Source organism: Phoca vitulina, unplaced genomic scaffold (assembly GCF_004348235.1).
Source record: "Phoca vitulina isolate PV1807 unplaced genomic scaffold, GSC_HSeal_1.0 scaffold55, whole genome shotgun sequence".
NCBI lineage: Eukaryota > Metazoa > Chordata > Mammalia > Carnivora > Phocidae > Phoca > Phoca vitulina.
In genome coordinates, this window is record NW_022589758.1 from 3,426,625 (window position 1) to 3,441,694 (window position 15,070).

General features: G+C 39.5%; 1 protein-coding gene across 8 annotated transcripts in view; it reads left to right on the plus strand.

Moving 5' to 3' along the window:
- REPS2 (RALBP1 associated Eps domain containing 2) overlaps nucleotides 1-15,070 on the plus strand; it is a 214,722-nt gene that overhangs the window by 149,420 nt on the left and 50,232 nt on the right. For 6 of the 8 annotated variants that reach the window (XM_032389675.1, XM_032389679.1, XM_032389677.1 and 3 more), the window contains 2 exons: nucleotides 9,654-9,715; nucleotides 11,561-11,653. In XM_032389675.1, the coding sequence (XP_032245566.1) occupies nucleotides 9,654-9,715; nucleotides 11,561-11,653 (155 nt within the window). The remainder of the gene's footprint in view (nucleotides 1-9,653; nucleotides 9,716-11,560; nucleotides 11,654-15,070) is intronic. The other 2 variants (XM_032389678.1, XM_032389682.1) reach the window with 1 other exon arrangement.

The window sequence follows — 15,070 nt, forward strand, 5'->3', positions numbered from 1 at the left end:
CCTTCTGACATGCTTATTCCTGGACATACAATAACACCTGTCCAGCTGTTTATCCCCTATCTCAGTGCCCTTTTCCATTACCTGTCCTGTAGGTTCAAAATGTGATACTGATTGCTGCCTCATAGTAGCTTTGGTGATGTCATTTTACTTCTCCAGGCCTTAATTTTCTCATCTGTGAAGTGGAAGAATTGAATTTGATCTCATTACTTTTCCAAACTCAGTCATTAATATTTTCCCTGGTGAACAATTCCAAGTCATGTGTAAGTTCCTATCTTTTAACTGGTGAAAAGTAATTGTTGTGTTTAACAGAGAATTTAACGAGCTTGTATGTTTGGGCGGAAGTGGGCTGTTATCAGGGGATCAAAGCAGCTCTTGTTGGAAGAGTACTCCTGGCAAACATTTTGTCATATTCGTAGGTGTATATGACATATGAACCCATCACTATGTGTAACTGGGTGATTAGGAGATAGGCATAGGCTCACACATGCTTTTGTGATTAGTAAGGAAAGAAAGTACATTTTCTATTACAAAGAAATAGCCATTTTAATGAACTTGCCAAGAAGAAGAATGGTCCTCACTGATGAAATCCTTGAAGCTTTGCATATGGCTAACTCTCTACTTGATTGATGCTTAAAAGTGCAGGTCCCACTGGCAGGCTCCTTTCAACATTTTCCATCCTTTAAGTGTTTTTTTTTTTCCTTTGGCATTTGAATGGTTTTATTTTCTTCATAAAATATTCCTAGTTTGGGGGGGGATGGGAGACCTTTTCACAGCTGAAGTTATTCCAAGTGTCTCTCCCCCGAAGAATTGGCTTTCTGTTCCTTGCAGCTTTCAATTGCCACATTTGCTGCTTTATTTCTACTTAGTAATTTGGAACATGTTTTCATTAAATCATTGATTTGGGGCTTTGTAAAAATCTGAGGGAAATTAGTAAATAGTAACATATATGGGTAATATTTTGTCTGGAAATTTCTAAGCATAATAAAATAAAAGGATAAAAAAATTTAGAGGTTAAAGTTTTGGATGAAGATACCGGGAACCTGAGATTCAGCAGATCAGTGCTAGAAAATGCACATCTTTCAACAAATTTAATAAACATTAGTAATTACTACTGTGTTTTCTGAGTTTAGGATTAAATGGCAGTTTCTTTCATGAACTTTTAAATCTGGTTTTCAGGATTTGGGTATCTATTATTTTTTCCCTGGTTACACTTACAGAATTTTCTGATTTGACAAAACCTTGCTGGTATCTGGTATTCTACCTTATTAACTGTGAGACTTCAGGAATAAACCTACAGTAGCTTCACATGTATGGTATAGCTTTTAATATATGCATCAAAAGTGTTCTCCTCCCCTCTTCTTTCCTTCTCTTCCCTTCTGGGAAAGCAGGTGTTACTGTTAACAGGTATGTTGTCATCTTTTGCATGTGTATGCTAGATTACTCAGCCAAAGTATTTTTTCAGTTTCACTTTGCATGAAGGTATACTTTTTCTCTCTTTTTAATTTTTATTTTTTATAGATTTTATTTATTTATTTGACAGAGTAAGTACAAGCAGGAGGAGCGGCAGGGAGAGGGAGAAGCAGACTCCCCACTGAGCAGGGAGCCCAATGTGGGGCTCAATCCCAAGACCCTGAGATCATGACCTGAGCCAAAGGGCAGACGCTTCATTGACTGAGCCACCCAGGCGCCCCTTTCTCTTTTTTAAATTGATAAGAGCATGCCAGATAAAATATTTGAATCCAATTTAAGATCATGAATGAAACTATTATAAGAGGAGATATTTTACTAAATTCAGTTCCAGTTATTCATCCACCATGTGAATACTTAATACACACAAGGCAGTGTGTTTAGGTGCTCTGGGAGATAAAAAGGTGAATCAGACATAAACTTGGTAGAATGAAGCTAGATTAGTATCACCTACTGTTAAAGGAAATGAACGTGGGGTCATGAACATATAGAAGAGATTTTTCAGCAGGAACCAAATAAGGAAAGATGTATGAGCTAATGCCTTTTTTTTTTTTTTTTTTTTTTATTGAGGGAAGGGAGCAGCTAAGGGAAAACCCGAGGCTTGACTCTGCCTGCCTCCTTCTAGAAGCCATGTGTGTGAGTAGGTTTCTTACTGAAACTCCAAATCTGGAGTGAAGTGAAGTGAGTGGGTACTCTTAGTTTTACCTTCTCTTGACTGAGGGTCAGTGGACATGACTTCTGGAAAGAGAGGGAAAAAGCTGGAAAAGTGAATAATCACAGCTGATGCCCTGATACGGTGGAGGGGAAGGGCCAGGGCTCCATGCTGAACTGAGGGAATAAACTGAAGTTTGGGAAGTACCTCCAAGACCATTGATATACCTCAAGACTTGAGAGAATACACTCTGCTACAAAATTGTTTATATCCTTTTGGTATTCACATTTCAAAATAACGTATTTGTATGCGGGGCACCTGGGTGGCTCAGTCGTTAAGCGTCTGCCTTCGGCTCCGGTCATGATCCCAGGGTCCTGGGATCGAGCCCCACATCAGGCTCCCTGCTCAGTGGGAGGCCTGCTTCTCCCTCTCCCACTCCCCCTGCTTGTGTTCCCTCTTTCGCTGTGTTTCTCTCTGTCAAATAAATAAAATCTTTAAACAAAACAAAACAAAATAACGTATTTGTATAACCTCTTGTTGACTTTTCAGTTTTAGTCATCATCTGCTGCCTTCCCCTATCTAGCAACTTTTCTCCTCTTTCACCCTCTCAGTACAGTTAGAGTAGAATTTTGGTTAGATCAGTATTTAGTGTTTATATTATTCTTATGGTTATGTAAGCCATATAGTAAATTATTTACTTTTCTTGTGCAGATTTTTGTTGGCCTTGGAGTGCATAATCAGCTTATTTCTTTTCAATGTACTTGCCCCTGAAGCAACTGTAGACTCCCTCAATTTTCTAAAGTTCCTCTTATGAAATTCTGACACAGGTATTAGTTTCATCTGTTTGAAGAAATGTAGAGTGATTGTCTTCTATGCCTGCTACATAATTTTCATCATGGCATCTCCCTTCTCTGTCATCCAACGATTCTCTTCTTTTTCCATGTTGGAGCTCCTTTATCCTATGCCTTGCTCTTTTTTGGTTTAATCTCTTGCTTTGGTAGAACACATCCTTGAGTAGCTTTTTTGGAAAGGGTACATAGAGCTCAATACAAGCCCCTGAATGTCTAAAAATACCTTTAATTGAGCCATCGTGCAGGCTGCTCATTTGTATATTAAACCATCGGTTGGAAGTCAGTTTTCTTCAGAATTTTCATGACATTGGGGCGCCTGGGTGGCTCAGTTGGTTAAGCGACTGCCTTCGGCTCAGGTCATGATCCTGGAGTCCCGGGATCGAGTCCCGCATCGGACTCCCTGCTCAGCGGGGAGTCTGCTTCTCCCTCTGACCCTCCCCCATCTCAAGCTCTCTCTCTCATTCTCTCTCTCAAATAAATAAATAAATAAAATCTTAAAAAAAAAAAAAAAGAATTTTCATGACATTGCTCCAATGAATTCTAGCTTTCAGTGGTATATTAAAAATCTAAAGCTGTTTGGACTCTTGATCCTTTGGATGTGGCCTGCCCTCCTCTTCCACCCCCTGCTGGAAACTTGTAGAATCTTCAAACTCCAGTATTTTGAAATTTCGTTTTGATGTGCCTTGCCATGGGTCTGTTTTTTTCCATTGTTCTGGGTACTCAGTGGGCTCTTTTAATTTAGAAGGTCCTGTTCTTCATTTCTGGGTAGTTTTCTTGGACTATGTGATTTTTTTCCCCTGCTATTTTCTCTCTTTTGGTGGAACTTTTATTTGGATATTATCCTACTTTTTTAAAGATCTCCTTAGATTGGGGTGCCTCGGTGGCACAGTCAGTTAAGTGTCCCACTCTTGGTTTCAGCTCAGGTTGTGATCTCAGCGTTGTGGGATTGAGCCCCACATTGGGCTCTGTGCTCAGCGTGGAGTCTGCTTGGGACTCTCTCTCCTTTTCCCTCTGCCTCTCCCCTCTGCAGTCACGTGTGCGTGCTCTCTCTCTCTCTCTCTCACTCTCAGATAAATAAATCCTTAAAAAAAGATCTCCTTAGATTATCTTTGAACCTTTCTATTAAGCTTTCCTTTCCTGCTATCATGTTTTTAATTTCCAGGTGCTCTTTTTAATTATTTGACTGTTCTTTTTTTCAGTAGCATCTTGAGTATTTCATCTTTGCAAATAACATCTCTTATCTCTTACTGATGATTTCCCTGATAACTTTGAGAAATTTCACTCCTTACTCCCACCCCATTTGCTGTCTTCTCAGTAAAATAAAGCTTCATGAGGGTAGAGCTTTTTTTCCTGTTGTTTTTTTTCCATTGGTATTTTCACAGCACCTCACACAATGCCTGATACATAGTAAATGTTTAAGTAATTCTGGAATAAACTGAATGATCATTATGGTGATACTAATATACATTAAATTTTTCTCCCATTATAGATCTAATCTGTATCTTTGAGATTAACCTTTTTTATTTCTATTGCTCTGTCTTAGAAATTTTTATGCAGATATCTGATAATACTTCATCATCTGTTTCTATTTAAGAAAGGGAGTAAAAAACTGATTGGAATATATGGATAAATGGATAGGACTTGCTGTCTTGTGGGTTTCATGGTGGAATGATATGATTTGGTCATCTTGTTGGAGATCTCTTGATGTTGGTATCTAAATCTTACTTCTTGGCTGGTCCAGTTCACTGGAGCACTTCTTTTAACCTCTGGATACAAAAGTCTGAGACCAGAGAGGAAGAGGGTTGGCAGTCTCAGCATCCAGAATGTATACATTTTATACATTTACTAGATCCCCCTGTTTTCAGTATGGCCCCATGCCTTCATCTGGGCCTGATGACCTCCCTGGAGAAGAAAGATACTTCTAGCCTTTTGCTGGAGTGGGAAACATGATGAAAATATGCAGAATGTGGGAGAAAAATCTCAGGATCTAACTCCTCCTAAAGGGCTTCAATTAGTCTTTTTTTTTTTTTTTAATATGGGGATGGATCATGGTCCTGTAGTTCTTATGTTAGCTCAAACAAATATTTGTTGGACACTTACTATATCCTGAATTATCCAGGTGGAGTAGGGGTAGGGCATGGACTCTACAGGCAGAGGGGACCACAGGAGCAGGAATCCTGAAGCCAAAACCTGCATGAGGTGTAGCTGGAACCCAGTCTTCAAGGGTATTGGCAAGGTATGCCCTTCTAAAGGGTAGGAAATAAGATTCACTATTAGTTAATTTTCTTTACTTTTTATTGCTTTCTTCATTTTACCCCTACTTCCAGAGGAGTTTGATGTCATCAGTTCTTGAGAACTGGAGGGCTTCTGTGGTACACCTTGATTATTGTCTGCTTTCTTTGCTGCTCATTTAGCTATCAGCCACTCATCTATTTTCCCAGTTCCAAATTTAAGCAAGAAAATTTAAACAGTTTCTTTTCACTATTATGTTAATGAGGTAAGACTGAGATTAGTTGCAGATATTCAAGCTACTATCTAGACTCAGAAGTCTTACTATAGGACATTTAATAAAATTCAGGACAGCAGAAACTAGGAATCCTATACAGTATCAAGCCAAGCTTTTAGTTTCAAGTGATTCCAGGTTGATAAGCACCTCTGGGTTTCTGGCAGACACAGTAGAGGAGGAACCCGCTTTCCACACAGGGCCCAATTCCTACAGGTAAAGTTCCAAGGGATGTGCATTCGGAGTCAGAGGTTGCCAAGCACTCTAGGAAATGGAACACAGAGAGAGCTAGTAGGAGCAGCAAAAGGGTAGTAAATACAAAGCCTGCAGATTGTGGGATTATCAGACACAGACTGTTACATAAATATGTTTAATAAGTTGAAAGAAAAGGAGATGAAGAAAATGAGCACATAGCCAAGAAATTATAAAAATGAAAAAACCATTTTGAAAACAGATCAAATAGAACCAGAAATGAAACAGTCATTGAAATAAAGATTGGATTAACAGGACATTAAGCACAGTTGAAAAGGGAATTAGTTAATGGAACAGTAGATCTTAGAAAATTATCCAGAACACAGCACAGTTGAGACAAAGAACTCCAAAAGGAGAGTTAAGAGAAAATGGCAGAAAGAATATTTGGAGAATCACTCAGAATTTCCCAGAGTGAACAGGATGCCACATGGTTCAGAAATTCTAGTGAAGATCAGTAGGTTATGAAAGAAAAAGAGGATGAAGAAATAGGCAGACTCAGTGTCAAGTTCGGTACTGCAGAGCACCTCAAAGAGATTTAAAAATCAACCAGAAAAAAGACAGACTAGTTACCAAAAAAACAATGATTCTATAGACACCTGACTTCTTGACAGCAACAATGTAAGCCAGGAGACAGCAAAATGTTATTTTTAATGTGCTGTGCAAAAATAGCTGTCCATCTAGAATCTATACCCAGTGAAATAATCTTTGAAGAATGAAGGTAAAATAAAGACTTTTCAGTCACACAAACTGACTAAGCTTGCTACAACAGACTATCCATGAAGGAAATTCTAAAGACTTCAGACAAAAGGTAAGATCATAAAAGAGGTTGTAATGGAAACTAGGAAAACTTTAAAACTGAATGAGAACATATCAAAACCTGTGACACTTGGAAGAACATTTGTAACACTGAATGCTTACATTAGAAAAGAAGAAACACAATCAGTTAAGCAAGTAATTTAAGCTAGAAAAAGAACAATAGGATAAGCCCAAAGAAAGAAAATGCAAGGAAATGAACAGACATTAATGAAGCAGAAAGCAAGCAGACAATACAGAGTTGCAGGAAAGTTGGTTTTTGAAAAGAGTAATAAAATGGACAAATGTCAGGTGAGCTCAATGAAGGGAAACTAGAGTGATGATACAAACAGTATTAGTAGAAAACAAAAGTTATGTGCACAGAGATTAAGATGAGTAGAGGAGGGCATGGGAACGTCTTTATGGCAATAAATATGGACATTTAGACAATAAATGTCTAGAAAAATATCATTTATCAAAACTGACTTAAGAATTAGAAAGTCTAAATAATCCTGTAACAGTTAAAGGAGTGAAGTCATTAAAAATCTTGTTTCAAACAAAACTCCAGGCCCAGATGGTTCTGCTGTCAAGTTTTACCTGCCGTTCAACAACAGCAGCCTATTCCAGAGTATAGATGGGGAACACTCCCCAGCCGAATGAAGCCTAACAGATAACCATATGAGAAAGGAAACTCACTTATCAGTCTCACTTATGAATATAGTTGGCAAAAATCCTAAACAGGATATTAGCCAGCTAAATCTAGCAGATATAAAAACCTGACCAAGTTGGGATTATCCTAGGTTGGCAAGGGTGTTTTAATATTTAAAATTTTATAATGTAACATCATATTAACTACTTAAAAGGGGATAAATCATACTATCATCTCAGTGGGTGGACATGCAATTTTGGTTAAAATGCATCAACAGATTATCACAAAAGTCTCAAAATAATAGGTGGAACTTTTCATAATCTGTTAAAGGGTTTCTACACAAACCTACAGCAAATACCATACCTAATGTTGAAAGAGTGAAAGCCTTCCCTTTGAGATCAAGAGAAGATAAGAATGCCCATATGATTATTATAAGTTAACTTTATAGTAGATGTTCTAGCCAGGTAAGATAAAAAACAAAAAATAGATAAAGAAATAGATAAAGGTACTTAAAAGAAGAAACCAAATTGCTGTTAATATTCATAGGTGATAGGATTTTATCCAAAAGTATATTCAGAAACACCCTCATATCATCTTTTACAAAAATAAGGCATTTTTTAAATTAAAAAATAGTAAAAATGAAATGAATCAGACATGCATGCATCTGGATGTAGGTCCTATATCTGAGTATACTAAGCAGGGACAGTGAGTCCTACAACTCAGCTGGTTGGTTTCCTGTCTCTCAGGGATCACTGTCTTTTGTTACGGGATTTCCTAGTGTCTTGAAAACTGTTGTTTTATACATTTTCCTCTCATGTCTTAAAACTTATTTCATATAAAAAACATATGTTTGTTTTGGGCTGTTTCAAATGGGAGGGTGAATCTGGTCTTTGTTATTCCCTCTTGCTGGAAGCGGAAGTTTATTTAATGGCTTGTCAATTCTTAGTCCTCTTTGATAATGGCTTATCAATTCTTAGTCCTCTTTTGTTAATAAAGGGTTATTTTAACACACACTTTGTTCCGGTGCAAGGCCTTTCCTTTAAAAGCATGTGTACATTTTTAAAATTTTGTTTTTAAAGAAGGTGGTAATTTAAAGGCCCGATCCTGAGGACCTTTAGAGTAGGGAGTGGCCCTGAGATGGATAATTCCTGAGGCTTTTGTTTTTCTGCTGCCTACATGCTTTGTTATCCAAGGCTGTTCAAGGTCTCACGACCTCTGGAGTTTTGACCCACTGATGTGTTTCATAAATTTTAATGAAAGGCAGATTGAGAGAAATCATTGATGGGCCCACATGGTTGTACCAGATCCGTGCACTGGTTCAGAATGCAAATGTCTATGAAATTACTCTTAAGTTACCTTTCTGGAAAGCCCCAGACTCCAACTTCTGGCTCGTCTGATCTAGCTAGGTCAGATCAAAAGTGATTTTCAAAAACCCTCATGTTCTTGGCACATTGCTATGATTTATTTTTAAGTCACAGAAAATTGTCCAAATATTAGCACACATACTATAGAATTGCCAATAAACTAGGTATGGTTATATAGAGCACGGTATGCTTTTTAAAGGAGTTTGTAAAGAATATGGTTTAACTTGCCAGTGTGTGACAATAAACTTATTTCTTATGTGTGATTATGAGCTTTATTTATAATTCACTAGCAGATGTTTATTTCATTTAGTTACAACTCAGACATTCTTAGCTTAACTCAAATTTTTTCTATATCTCACAAAATTAAAAAAAATTAGACTGAGACTTTTGTTCAAAACATCCTTTAAATGGAGCCAGATTATGGTAGAAACAGATTTTATTATTTCTGCTAATAAGGATCACGGCGAGAAAAGGAAATTGAGATCTTTGAAGGGTCCCTCAACATCATTTAGTCCCATCTCTTTCAGCCTCCCTGCTGTTGTCAGACCCACTGGCTTACAGGGCAGCAGAGCTGCCCATGGGGACTCTGGCTCCCTTCGTTTCTGTAGCCCACTTGCTGAGCTAATGAGTAGTGTAATGGCCAAGAGAGAGGGAGAAATATTAGAGAAACCAAAGGGCCTAGATTATTTGAAACTAAATAAGTAACATCAGAATAATGAGGGATTGACTGCCTTTCCCTTGCTGGGTTCCAGTCCTTTGATCAAAGGATGTCTTTTCCTTACTGTTTTATACTGTCTTAATCAAAACAGCCTATATAAATAATTGGATTTGGGGTAGATAGGATGAAAATGAAAAAGGGATTAGAAATAGCATGTACTCCTTTCTTTAAAATTAAGCCTTCAGATGGATTTTAATAACTTAAACATGTTAACTGCAATTGGTATTCCTAGTTAAAAAGTGGAAAGGGTATTTTGTTTTTGGTAATTCTTTTTTTTAATATTTATTTATTTTGGGGGGGAGGGGCACAGGGAGAGGGGGAGGACTACCTCAAGCAGACTCCACCCTGAATGCAGCACCTGATGTGTTTTTGGTAATTCTTAACAGCGTATGTTTTTCTTTTCAGCTACTAAGTCAGGATTGTTACCTCCACCACCTGCGCTCCCTCCAAGACCTTGTCCATCACAGGTAGGAAACAGAAGTTGATTTCTGTGAACTGTTGGGTATAGTGAAATTGTCCTGCCACTGTGCTTCCTTTGCAAGGGTTGATTGCCACAGAACTGGCTGGTCACGTTCCCAAGATGGCATCTGGACAAAGAGAGCAGAAAGTGGTTGCATTTCCTCTTATCCAGCCAGTCCCCCAGCCTCATGTAGAAAAGGGAAAGTTTCCTCAATAAGCAACCAAACAAATGCATACTGGTTTACCTTTGGCCATAGAGGGTTGCATGTCATTTTCAGATAGAGAAAGGAGTAGAAGAATGGGTATCTCTCCAATTGGGGGGTTGGGGACATGGTTTTTCTGTATAGTATGTACAGTCTGGGTGTGTATATTTTCATCAGTATTTTAGGAGCTGTGTTAATTCTCCGTAATTAATGGTCATCACCATGGTGTTAGTGCTGTGGTTTGGGCCTACAGTGCTTTCTTTATCGTTAGGATGGTATTTTCCTTTGGAACAATAAGCTGAAACAGCAGGACTTGGGAGAGTGTGTCACGAAAATCTGTTTCATTTGTGAATTAATTCTGCCTCATTTATATGTGCTACTATGGCCTTATTCATCAACACTCCTTGTAGAGTTGGAAATGAGAAGCAAGCAGCAAATCTGCAGAGTGTGGTAAAAGGCACTACAGATACTTCTTTTCAATAATTGCTGCTGAAGAGACTTCTGTCTTTAAAGGCCCTCTAACTTTCAGCGGAAAATGTTGGGAAATTTCTGTATTAACAGTCCTAGTTTTTGCCTTATTGCTCTAGATGCTTCAGAACATACCTTTCCACATGGCACATCTTAGAACTTACTGAGTCACTGAAACCACTTTGAACATTTGCTTGTCCTTCTTTTAGAGAATTAGATCATCTTTAGCATCTGTTCAACCTTGAGGTGCAAATACAATGAGTACTGCTTTCCTTCCTCAGTTTGAAGGGTAATTAAAAGCCCTGTTCTTCCTGACTCACATATAAACGAGTGAGAACCCCCTTTCTAATACTCCAGGATTGGCTTTAAAAGTTGTTGATTAATCAGTCAACAAGTATTTATTAAGTCCCTGCTGTATATCTAATGGCAAGCTTTAGTTCCATCCTAAGCTTTTCCCTGATTATAATTTCTACTCATTTAAATGAATAGCTCTGTTTATTGAGAATCTGCAGTAGACCAGGTATTGTGCTAAGTGCTTTCAATGCATTATTTAATCTTCACAAAAATCCTTTGAAGTAGGTGTTAATAGCCTTTATTTTTTTACAGAGGAGGAAATTGAAGCATACAGGGTTAAGCAAGTCAGCCAAGGTGACATAGCTAGTAAATAGGTAGAGCCAGCTCCCAAACTGAGGTCTGTCTCCTAAAGGTCCCTGCCCTCCCCATCACTGGAGCTGAAGCGTCTATGTATACAGTAAGACAGTGATCTGTTGCTCTAGCGGGTGAGGCTTTCACTATGTGCCCCCTGTGGAGGACCTAGATGAGACCAAACTCCTGACTGGCACCAACAGCAAACCTGGGCTTTGTCACAACAAAATAGTGGGCATTCGGGAGGCAGTTATCTACCAGCTACTGGTTTCAAACTGGGGCTTGGGAGCCACCCGGATGAATGCATGCAAGACCTGTCTGAAAGGGCGTTTGTGATCAACTTCCTTACCTTCTACTGTACAAGTAACAGGAATGACTTCCTGGTTGTGAAATGCGTTGCTGCTATCAGCAGTCCTCATTTGACCTGCTTGAGGTGGGCTTCCTGCCTGCTTGGGGTCTTAGTGACCAAGGATCTGATGGGGGGCTGGGAATTCTCAAGTCACTGTTAATGAATGAGACTGCTTCTTTGTCTACCAGATTTCCCATCACAATGTAAACAGTGAGTGCAGTGCTCAGCCCAAGCCTCCAACTCAGCTGCCTAACTTTGGAGATTTCAGACTACAGAAACAGGTGTGTAAGAAATGCAGGCAGAAAAGCCCTTCTCCACTTCCCTCCGCCTACTCTCCCCTTTTCCTCCACTGTAAGTGGGACACACACATTGAACAGAGGAAATCCTGGGTGCTGAACACGTGACTGTATTTAGTCGTTGTGCAGTGTCAAATTCCCAATGGCCCTGGGAGAGGCTCACCTAACCATGTGGATGGGGCACCTGTATATTCTAGTCTTTCCCACACTGCTTGTGATAAAGCGGTCTTCTGGGAGATATTAACAGGGCTCTGTGGTAAGACAAATTTGTAGGCTGCTGCCTCAGTGCCCGCTTGTGAAGATTCATGGTGCGTATGGGCTCATTAAAGGGTTTGAAGTCCTACAGTAAAGAAACCTGGTCAATTTTGGTAAAGCTTGCAATTTCGTAGTGTGTGTGACCATTCACCTCTTTCTTTATACAAGACTTAACAATCCCCTGAGGGCTTGGTGGTTAGGGAACGTTATTCTCCCCAGCTTTAAAATATTGGTAAGGACGTTTCCAAACTGCTTTCATCTGGCACCTCCTCTCTATATTATGTGATTAAAGTTAAATTTTTATATCTTAGGCCAGTAGTTTTCCCTAGAAGAATTGAAACTGGAAAAGAAAGTTTACCACATGTTAGCTTCAGATTTCTAGTTGTCATGTTTTCAGTTTGTTCTGTTTTTTTTTTTTTTATTTGCTTTTCTTTTCCTTCTGGCTTACTCTCTCATGAGGTCATTTTTACCACAAGCTTTATTATAGCAAACTTTGAGTTCTTCTTTTGTTCTGTTAAACATTTTTTTTGAGTGTTCCTTGTTATATATGGACAATCGACCTGATTTTGGAAAAAAAATATATACACCTAACCTCAGAGTCTTTTTTACGAGGCTTAAACTGTAGTACCTAGGGGAGAAACAAGGAAGCTTGGTATAATTTAAATCTTAAATTTATCAGTAGCTCTGAGAAGAGATTAAATTTTTCTTTTTCTTAAAAAATATTTTTGTTTATTTGAGAGAGAGAGAGAGCGAGCTCGAGTACAGAGGGAGAGGCAGACTCCCCACTGAGCAGGGAGCCCGGGACACAATCCCAGAATCCTGGGATCATGACCTGAGCCGAAGGCAGATACTTAACTGACTGAGCCACCCAGGCACCCCTGGGTTTAAAATTTTCATGTTACTTAACTTGATAAATGGTTAAGACTACATTATAATAAACAAGAAAACATTCTGTTCCCTAAAAAGGAACAACTATTTAAAAAACTATGTGGCCAGTCAGTGATGTCCTTCGAGGTTTTAAGTATGTGAGAGAAAAGCATTTGTACATTTGCAGATGTGTCCACAAAGGTATATAGAGATCATTTCTACATATGCTAGAAGTATATCTCTACTTTTACCAAGTAAGAGAGATGAAGTATAGGTTTTCAGCATAAAATGCAGTTTAGCTGGCCCTTAATACTAAGCACTAGTGTGATGATATGGACATCTGGAGTAAATTATACAAATGGGGCCCTAGAGTTAGGAAAAGGAATAAATTCAAAGAAACAGATCTTTTTATTTTGCATACTATAGGTAAGACCAAGAGGGACCAAGTGACTATATAAAGAGTCAAATGGTTTGTGTTCATGTTTTCTTGAGGACAAGCTAGAGACCAAGGCATGGTATTTTGGCTCAGTTCAGAAGAGGTGACACATTTATTTATTAATTTTTTTAAAAAGACTGATTCATAACATAAATGATTAAAAAGCAGTTAGAGTTAACCGTTTCATATGGAGCAGAGTTAACATGAGAGTTAAACTTAGTAGCTCACTGTTTGTATGCATATAAACTGAGTAAAATGCCATCTACAGAGTTGGTGCTTGTCCTGTAGGTCAGTTCTCTGCTAAGGGCCTATTTGGTGCTCCAATAATTAAATCTCTTTAATTGTATTGATCTCATGCCAAATTTCTTATGGCAATAATCTTCATTAAAAAAGTTTTTTTGGTACAAAGGATAATCTTTTCAGTTTTTTTTTTAAAGATTTTATTTATTTATTTGACAGAGACACAGCGAGAGAGGGAACACAAGCAGGGGGAGTGGGAGAGGGAGAGGGAGAAGCAGGCTTCCCACCGAGCAGGGAGCCCGATATGGGCGGGGCTCAATCCCAGGACCCTGGGATCATGACCTGAGCCGAAGGCAGATGCTTAACCTAGACTGAGCCACCCAGGTGCCCCATCTTTTCAGTTTTATATTAGCACCACATTCGATGAATTGGGGCTCCCTGTAGACTAATGTGCTCAGAATTTTCCTGTTGATACCACTAATTTCTTACCTTATAATGGCAAGTGCTTCTCACTGGCAGTGCATTGAGTACTAAAATAGCACTGTAGGGTGAAAGTACTGTGGAGGAAGCATTTGATCAATACTTTTAAGCTTAGACCAAGAGGGCTTCATGGAAGGGCTAAGGTGACCAGTGTGAAATGAGTTTTAAACAAGAGAACTTTTCTTTTCAGATGGCTGAGGGGTTCAGAGCATTACTGTAGTAGAGAAAAAGCAAATGCAAGGAGGCAGGCATGCAAGAGATCCCTATGTGTTCAAGGAACTGTCTGAAATTTAGAAAGCTAGATTTTAGAGGAGAGGGATTTAGTGTTTGGACGTGGCAGTGAAGAGCCAGTGGCCTGCCCACTTGAGGCCCAGTGGTGCCAGAGCTTTGGGAGAGGAAGGGCCCCCTGACAAGAGAGTTCTGTTGGGGGAGCAGCCCGTACGGGAGAGCACAGGATATCAGCCCAGTGGTATTCACATTGTGCACACAGGAATCATCTGGAGGAGAGCTTTAAACCTACTGAGGTCTGGGTCCCACCCCCAGAGATTTTGGTGTGGTGGGAGGCCCAGGCTTTGGGAGTTTTAAGAAGCTCCCCACATGATTCTGAAGTGTAGTCAGGATTGAGAGACACTGAATTAAGGCAAAAGAAGGACCAGAGATGAAGTTGAGAATCTATGGGATTTGTTACTGGTATGCCCTGAGTTCTCTCTTTTTTTTTTTAAGATTTTATTTATTTGAGAGAGAGAGAGGAGAGGCAGAGCACAAGCAGGGGGAGGGACAGAGGGAGAGGGAGAAGCAGATTCCCCACTGAGCCGAGAGCCTGATGCGGGGGCTTGATCCCAGGATCCTGTGATCATGACCTGAGCCGAAGACAGGCAGGCACTTAATGACTGAGCTACCCAGGTGCCCCATGCCCTGAGTTCTTTAGGTGTGCAGTGGAAGTCTTTCTTGAGTTGGGGAGGGTGGGAGGCATAAGGTCAGGTTAGGGGACGTACCCTTACCCTGTGGGGACAAGAACCCAGATCCTGATGGATGGCCTTGGGAGTCTCAGTCTTCTTGGGATGGCTGACTCCAGCAGGGTTAGAGGGCTTGATGGGATGGTCTTGCTGGAAGGACTAGCCACT